This window comes from Oreochromis niloticus, linkage group LG14, assembly GCF_001858045.2.
Source record: "Oreochromis niloticus isolate F11D_XX linkage group LG14, O_niloticus_UMD_NMBU, whole genome shotgun sequence".
In the NCBI taxonomy this organism is placed as follows: Eukaryota; Metazoa; Chordata; class Actinopteri; order Cichliformes; family Cichlidae; genus Oreochromis; species Oreochromis niloticus.
In genome coordinates this window covers 36,471,780-36,480,026 of record NC_031979.2, presented here as the reverse complement: position 1 = coordinate 36,480,026, position 8,247 = coordinate 36,471,780, and the positions used below count along the sequence as shown (strand labels likewise).

Genomic DNA, 8,247 nt, shown 5'->3' with positions numbered 1-8,247 from the left:
TAGTCCTGATTTTGACTTTGCAAACTGGACATCAGTCGTTACGTTACGCTTAATCTATACAGTGGTCCCTCGTTTATCACGGGAGTTCTAAAAATAACCCGCTATAGATGAAATCCGCTAAGTAGCCAACTTTATTTTTTACAATTATCATAGATGTTTTAAGGCTGTAAAAACCCCTCGCTACACCCTTTATACACTTATCTCAAACAGGCATGAACATTTTCACACTTTTCTCTCTTGTTTAAACACCCTCAGAGTTCAGTACAGTACAGGACTTCAGACTCACACTGCTAGCGATCGAAGATTTATGTAAATTTGAGAAGTTAAACGCATTCTGTACTGTACAGGAGACAGGAGACGATCGATTGGCAATTGTCTACAGCCAATCAGGACACAGAACACAATGCGCTGTAAATATTTAAAAAAAAAACACACATCAAACAACAACAGCGAGGCCGTGAAAGGTGGGCCGCGTTATAACGAGGGACCACCGTATATGTTATATAAAATATCATCGGTTCTTACATATAAGCAATACTAGCTGTTAGTATGTCTGTCATGTAAACAGTTTATTCATAAATTAAAAAAAAAAAAAAGCAAAAGAAAAGACTGCATATGGATGCTTAATGAAGCCTCTTCACAAGTAATGCTCGGCTGCTCTAAATTTATTAGATATTAATGTCAGAAATTCTGAACAATAAATAAATCTTAGGTTTTCACTTCTACGACGACTATCTTAACGGTTGCTCGAGTAGCTATATTCTACTCTTTGCACTGTTCACTCACTTTATCAGTATTAAAATAAAATAAAAAAGAAAAATAAAAACTCATACTCATTAGTGCAATACTGGACTCATTGCCACTTTTCAATCTTGCACTGTTCAAATTTGTACTGCTGTACTGTACTGTTTTTTTACACTGCTGAGAGGCTTGCGTTCTGCTTGTCAAACACATTTCACTGCAATGTTGACCCTCTTGACCCTGTGCTTACTTGCAGAGTCACTACTGAGAGACTTCACCATTATTGTGATGGATTATAAGAAATTAATTAATTAAATAATTTTATCCACGATTTTCATCCAAAAGAGCCTCAATTGACCTAAAAGCTTTGTTTCATTAGCCATAACACTCCTGCTCCCCGCCTTGAATTAAGGTATTTGGTTTAGGTTTAAAGCACTGGGATAAAGGGGTGTATTCAGCCAACACAGTTCTTGAATAGCTCAGATGGCAGCATCAGCCTTTTAATATGATGGTCCAGGGTTCAAGTCCCCATTTAGGTGAAAATGTAAAAAATCGCTAATGGTGTTCTAACAAGCAACACGTGTGCTGAATTTTAAAGTGGTGGCATTCTGGCTAAAGTCTGTAGTGAGACTAGGGAGCCATTGAAAGAGAGTAGAAGAAAGACAGATTACATGTGTTTGAATGAGATGGAGACAGGTGGGTAGGTGAAGATCAAAGGAGCAGAGATTATAAGGGGGATGAGTCTAAATACCTGGGCAGGAGACAGGGTGGAGACAATGGCAATGAAAAAGAAACAGGTCGAGCTGAAGATGGACAGGAAGATAATTCAATCAGAGAAATTATGTAACCACATGGGGTTAATAAAGTATTATGATTTTGAGAGAGGCAAGGCTGAGAAGATTTGGACTTGTGTAGGGAAGGAAGAGTGGATATACTGGACAAAGGGATGTTGAAGATGGAGCTGCCAGGCAGGAGGGAAAGAGAAAGGATCCTAAAAAGGCATCTGATTTGCTGCAGCGGCTCCTTTAGAGAGCAGTAAGGAGAAGTTTCCTCCACTGTACTTGTCATGTCAAATTACACCCTGAAATTTAAAGTCAAAACTAGAAAAACCATGAAGTTCATGTAGTAGTTTCAGTTTCAAACAGTAAAAGTCTTTTTCTCTTGTCTGGTGATCACTGATGTTGATGGGTGGTTTTCTGTTGTTGTTTTTAAAATGTGTTAATTATTTATTTTTTTAGATAACGTTTCAAATAAGAGGCTGCTGAGTGCCGATACCAGCTTTACTAAAAACCAGCTTTAATTTTTGCTACAACATCCATCGGACACAGACTAAAGATACGTTTTTGAAACATTTACGGAGATTATAATGGGAAAAAAGTCGCGGAAAGACTTTCCACTGGGCTTTGCTCCGGCATTGCCGCCAGCGTACCGGTCCGTCGACACTTCCGGTCCGACCTTTTTCTCCCTCCGCCCCGGTGCCTTTCTACTTTGCGGCCCACGTGCGGCGTTAATTCGGGTTTTTAGCTAAAAAAAATTCAGTTGAAAGTTTGGACCAGATGGCGTCGTCTATCGAGCAGATGAGGGCGAACGTGGGGAAGCTTCTCAGAGGAATCGACAGGTACGAAGAACAACAGCGGACCGAGCTTAGCCTGGTTGCTAATATCGCGAGCTAACGTTTGGTGCAGTGAGTCAGTGGTGGCTAGCCCATCCACGGAAGCTTGATGCCTCATTAAACGAGTGTTATTGTTGGTTAACTACATCAACATGGTATTAATGAAATGATAAGTCAGTGTTACTAGATATTGGATAACATGTGTTTAATGTTGGTGTGGGATTTTTACAGCAGCTAGCAGTAGCCGGGTTTGTTCCATTGAACTACAAACAGTTTGTATTGGTCATAGAATAAGAATCTGGCTTCTGTGGCTTATTGTTGTTTACTGATTTTCATTAGATGGAGATTTGTTCAGGTAAAAAGCAGCGATTAAAGGTCTTTCTTTCTTTCTTTCTTTTTTTTTCTTTTTTTTTTACAAAGGAAGTCATTTACTGAACGATTGTTTTCATCAGATCAGGGTTTATTTTCTGTTTTCACACAGAAAATGAACATAGCTGTTGTCACCTGAAGCTCAACTGGTGGACCTTTCCACCGTCTGTGATTTGGAATGACCACTAATTAGTAAGCAGAATACTTGACTAACCGAGGGAAATTGCCTTGTTGTAGAGGCTCAGTTAGGATATAAAAAACAAAGCAAAAAAACAAAAAGTAATGTGGAAAGACGATATGTCGATTTTAGAAAGTCCAGATGTCATAAGGAGAAGTTGTAAAGTTTGATGGCCACAGGTGGGAATGATTTCTGCATTGTCTTTTGCTGAACGTTCTCCTGTTGCTGTCCAGCTTGAACAGAGGACCAGTGAAGATTTGTCCAATAGTGTCTGGCCATGCTGTCTGGCACACACTCTGTGGTCTGCTAGTCAGGTAGTCAACTATCCAGATCACCAGGGAGGCATCCACCTGAGTCCCAGTTAGTTTGATACCAAGTACAGTTGGTTTGATGATGTGGAGACGTCTTGAGATTAATATCTCCAGAGTCTTCACGGATACAATATCAGGGCCACTGGGATGGCAAGTAGAATCAGGGTTATCCTGAAGATGTAGTGCAACACTTCACAAACATATGTTAAGCTTATAAAGCATATAAATGAAAAAAAAAAACAGCACTGAAACATCTGCTTTTATTTATGGATAATAATCTCATCTCTCCTCATAGGTACAACCCAGAAAACCTCGCGACGCTAGAGCGCTACGTGGAGACACAAGCAAGAGAAAATGCCTACGACCTGGAAGCAAACCTCGCTGTGCTCAAGCTGTAAGTTACATAAGGATTTTTACTATAAATAAAGTGAAAAAATTAAAATCTTAGGAAAAAAAGTAGGTGGAGGAAGTTTTATCCAGTAGGGGAGTCAAGCCCTGACTATGGCGTGATTCTGACCATAAAACAAAGGCAACCCAGTCTCTGCCTCTACTGAGAATAGAATAGAATAGTTCTGCTGGATGTCGGCTCGAGGAAGCAGCAGACTTGCCTTCAGGAGCAAAGAAAGCGACTTTTAGACACTGCTGAAAGTATTACCGACTCTAAACAATCTACCAGAACAGTGATTGGCTATTTAGTTGTGTCTTTATTTTATTTACCTGTTGGATACGTTGATGTTTGAGTGGTGATGACTCTAATCTTGACATCTGTGCAGGTATCAGTTTAATCCAGCATACTTCCAGACTCACGTGACCTCACAGATTCTGCTGAAGGCTCTGACCAACCTGCCACACACCGACTTCACACTCTGCAAGTGCATGATCGACCAGACACACGTATCCTTTTGGTGCTTTCTCTCTGAGCGTTGCATTCTGGGTTCTCTAAAGTTTCCAAAAATCTGTGTGCTGATAGGAGTCATGGAAACTTTAAGAAGTTGATTAGAAGTTCATACTTCTGTCGCACTTTGGACAGACATCTTTATTTTATTTTGCTGAGTATGAATAATAATCCTTTTACACTGCTGTAGTAGAAATGTCCCCATTGTGGCTAATGGAGGTCCACCTCTTGTTATACCCAATGTAATCCTCGGTGAATTGAGTTAAACAGCTAAAATAATTATTTCCCCCCATTCTAGACAAAAAAGAAATAGTATCGATATTTTGTCTGAATTGCACATTCATGCAGGTCATTAAACTCCTTCATGGGGCCCTGTTCATTGTGGAGTGTATTGAGAGCCCTCCCAGTGGAATAGGAAGTCTGTCGAGTGGGTGTTCTTAATTATGTCAGAAATTCTCTGATTAAAGCCGTGTCGGTGGTGTTAGAGAATCTTTGTGCAAGGCTGTGTATAAACAGATCAGGGTGGTGCTGGTGGTGGAGGTGGGCTCTGTGTTGGGGTCGGGGGGCATTTCCTTGACTACTGTGTCGCAGCAGGAGGAGCGACCCATCAGACAGATCCTCTACCTGGGGAACCTGCTGGAGACGTGCCACTTCCAGAGCTTCTGGGTATGAAACTCACACTGTGAACCACATGCACACAAATCTCTGCATCCGTGTAAGAGAAACACAATAAAACCTCAACAACGCCATCAGCTGAAGGGCTGTGCTGAGAGCACATGATTTCCAGAAACTATTAGTGATAGTGTGGCCTTTTTTCTCAAGAAACGTGGGAACAAAGTAGCTTATAGAATTCAGCTTTTAGGCTCTCTTGTGCTTTTCTTTCTTTCTTTTTTGCTTCTTCTTTCTCAGCAGGAGCAGCAGAGGTCAAAGGGCAAGTTGAAGTGATTGGTCCAGACGCTTGCATGCGTTGATTGGTTGACCATAGAAACAAGTTCTCAATGCACGGCGTCATCAGTGCTTATCTTTCCCTCAAACCTCGCCTGCTGCTGTTCCCTTTGTTTTAGTATGAACTGAATGAATGAGTTGTGTCCTAATGTTTCTTGAATAGTTTGTTTTGGGCCCTAACATCCAAGTTGCTCTTTGAACAAAGTATTCTTCTTCTATTTGTCAAAATGCTTTCGAAGCACCTTTAAAACAGTTTTTATTATCATTTTAATCCTAATTGCGATTCATCCCTGAGTGCTTTTCAGGACATTCCTGATTTCTGTGATGCGGGATTTCTGGTTCTCTCGAGCTGATGTTTGTTTCCTCTCCTCTCTTTCCCGTCCCGGACAGACGAGTCTAGAGGAGAACAGAGAGCTCATCGATGGCATTACTGGTTTTGAGGACTCGGTGCGCAAGTGTGAGTATCGTCCTCTGACTCAGCATGGTGGGCAGCGGGCCATGACACTGAACACAAACAGGTGGTTTTATCGAACAACCTGTGGAAAATTACCAGGGCAGACATGCCCACACAGTGCAGTGATGCAAATTCTCAGAATAAACCACATGACACTGTCTGAACATGATAAAAACTCGAATGTTTTCTTTTTAGTTATCTGCCATGTTGTGGGCATCACCTACCAGACCATCGATCGCCGCTTACTGGCCGAGATGCTCGGAGACCCGCTGGGTAAGACCTTTGACACACACACGTGTAAAAACCTGGCAAATGTCTCAGAGAAATCAACCTTTGATATTTAAAGACTATAAGTTGCTGCCATGTTTTGACTGTGTGACATGTGATGACGCGTATCTGTTAAATCAGCAGCTGCAGAAGCTTCTAATGGGCACCGCTCAGTATAAATCAGCCACCTTTAAAGGAAAGCGGACGATTGGACTCGATGTTGGTGGTGAACCTGTGTGAACCTCTGTTTTCTGTGTGTGCAGACACGCAGGTGAAGGTGTGGATGAACAAATACGGCTGGACGGAGAACGAGGACGGACAAATCTTCATCTACAACCAGGAGGAGAGCGTCAAGCCCAAGAACATCGTGGAGAAGATCGACTTTGAGAGTGAGTGAAAAGTCACAGCTAATCGTTCAAAAAGCCCACCGAGAATCAAACCACTTGAACGCCACATCGTTGTAACTGCTTGTGTTGTTTTACAAAAGGGAAATCACCGGGGTTCTGATTTAAAAAAATGTTTTTTAAAATGGGATCTCATTTGTATCAGCATAAAATCCATTGGTTTATCCTGTTAAGTAAGACTCATTACTGTAAGTAAATGCACCCCCTCATAGACCCATTTTTGAGCCATGACAAACTCGGGTCCTTGCTGGTCTTTTGTGTGTGTTATTTGTTTCACTGTGACTGGAAGTGAAGTCAGAGATTTAATATTCATACCTCATTTCCTCCTCTTTTCCCCGCTCTCCCTTTGTTTTCTTTGTACAGGTGTATCCAGCATCATGGCCACATCTCAGTGATGAAAACACACACAGAGACACACACACACACACACACGCAGCAGTTATGATGGAGTCAGCCAGGTCATTAGTCTCATAATCACACGTTTCTCAATAAACGTAATTTATCATTTCCAGCCTGTGTGTGTCTGCGTTTGCTTCTTGATTGATTGATTATTGATCTCAGTTCTCCTAAACGGTATCAGGGCGTTGGCTGGGAGCTGTTGGGAAGCCTTAAGGAGGATTAAAGCTGCTGCTTAGTCATCCTGTGGTGATGGTGTTGTAATTTTAAGTTTGCTGCATGTTGAGTGTGTAATGATGTAAGAGGAAGTTGGGTGACTTCTCGTAGTTCACCTGCTCAGCAGCTTTACGCTCTACTCAGAGGTTTCTTCATCAGTACTAAAATCTCAAATTCGTGTGTGAGAAATGTTTTAGATTTTATGATTAAAACTAGATAATATTTCTGGGGTTGTTTGTTAGTGTAAAGTTAGAGTACATCAAGGACCATTGATAACATGACTGTATGTAAAAGATGTCCGAGTCACCTGCTGCTTTGTAAAGTTCCCGTTATAAAGCCGTGAGCGGGTGTTATTGGCCTCACCATCTTAACATGAGTCAGTTAGTAATATTTGCAAGGAGTAAATGGCCCGTAAAGATATCTGGAAAGTGTTAACTAAGGTCAAAGGTTAAGTGAGCACAATTCCATATTTTCTGTAGATATCTGAACCGTCTTATTTTTGAACTTTCAGGAGGCGCCCCCTGCTGGTAGCTAAAGTGTAAGGCACTTAAGTTTTAACTTCAGGGTCTGTGGATGTAACTCTGCACATTTACTCCACTGTAAGAAAACAAAGGTTTTCTCAATATTCAGTGTTGGGAAGGATACTTTTAAAATGTATTCCACTACAGAGTACAGAATACATGCCCCAAAATGTATTTTGTAACGTATTCCGTTACGTTACTCAATGAGAATAACGTATTCTGAATACTTTGGACTACTTAATATATTATTATGCTTTTTACAACTGCATGAATGTACAGAATGTGTGCTGTGTGATTTATTACTCTTACTGAAGGTTACTCGCCATACCAATACCAACTAGATTTTTAAATCTTAATATAAATGAGTAACAGTAGGTGGACATGAGGTAAGGCTGCACTTTTTGCAGCGATCTCATATAGAAAACTATTCCGCGCGAATATAAAACAGGTCCGCGGCTCCGAACCGTAAAGGCATAAAACAGGACCTCTGGCTAATACGTCCGGTTAGTGTCGGGCTTGTAGCCGAAAACTAGCTTTACTTTGTTGTCTGGGTCAACTTTGTATATATATATTATATATTTACATGCTTCCATCTCCCGTTTCTGGTCGGTGACATCTCTTACTTTTCGACTCTTTTTCTCCCTCCCTCGCTCGTTTAGCTGTTTTCCACTTTTTCTTTGGTCATTTTAGCCTTTTTGGCCAGGGTGAAGGAGTATCTGCCATCAAACAAGAAGACAGCCGCATGTAACTACGACGGTGTTTGCTAGTTCACCTTACATGCATTAATGTAATAATGTGGTTAGCGTACTCAACGTTAATTACACACGAACAACATGAAGCTACTCACGCAGAAGAGAACGGCTGCTGCTGCCATCATCATCCGTCATCATTTCTGCTACGCTGACAGGGCTAGGGGCCAGGACTCTACTCTTCGGGTT

The 8,247-nt window shown here is 41.3% G+C and overlaps 1 protein-coding gene across 2 annotated transcripts; it reads left to right on the top strand.

Annotated features, from left to right (window-relative positions):
- The first annotated feature begins 2,177 nt into the window (after positions 1–2,177).
- eif3k (eukaryotic translation initiation factor 3, subunit K) lies at positions 2,178–6,687 on the top strand. Of its 2 annotated transcripts, none has more exons than XM_003448955.5 (8): positions 2,178–2,359; positions 3,507–3,605; positions 3,985–4,105; positions 4,698–4,772; positions 5,442–5,508; positions 5,701–5,778; positions 6,036–6,161; positions 6,540–6,687. In XM_003448955.5, the coding sequence occupies exons 1-8, from the start codon at positions 2,298–2,300 to the stop codon at positions 6,569–6,571; spliced, it is 660 nt and encodes a 219-aa protein (XP_003449003.1). In that variant the 5' UTR covers positions 2,178–2,297; the 3' UTR covers positions 6,572–6,687. The 2 variants fall into 2 exon arrangements, with proteins under 2 accessions (XP_003449003.1, XP_005474914.1); XM_005474857.4 differs by having other exon boundaries at positions 4,695–4,772.
- Positions 6,688–8,247: the final 1,560 nt, after the last annotated feature.

Bases quoted from the DNA above. Each gene is read 5' to 3' on its own strand.
- eif3k (XM_005474857.4), top strand. From the start codon at position 2,298: ATGGCGTCGTCTATCGAGCAGATGAGGGCGAACGTGGGGAAGCTTCTC. The intron at 3,606-3,984 runs GTAAGTTACATA...ACATCTGTGCAG, and splicing joins AACCTCGCTGTGCTCAAGCT to GTATCAGTTTAATCCAGCAT. The intron at 5,779-6,035 runs GTAAGACCTTTG...CTGTGTGTGCAG, and splicing joins GATGCTCGGAGACCCGCTGG to ACACGCAGGTGAAGGTGTGG.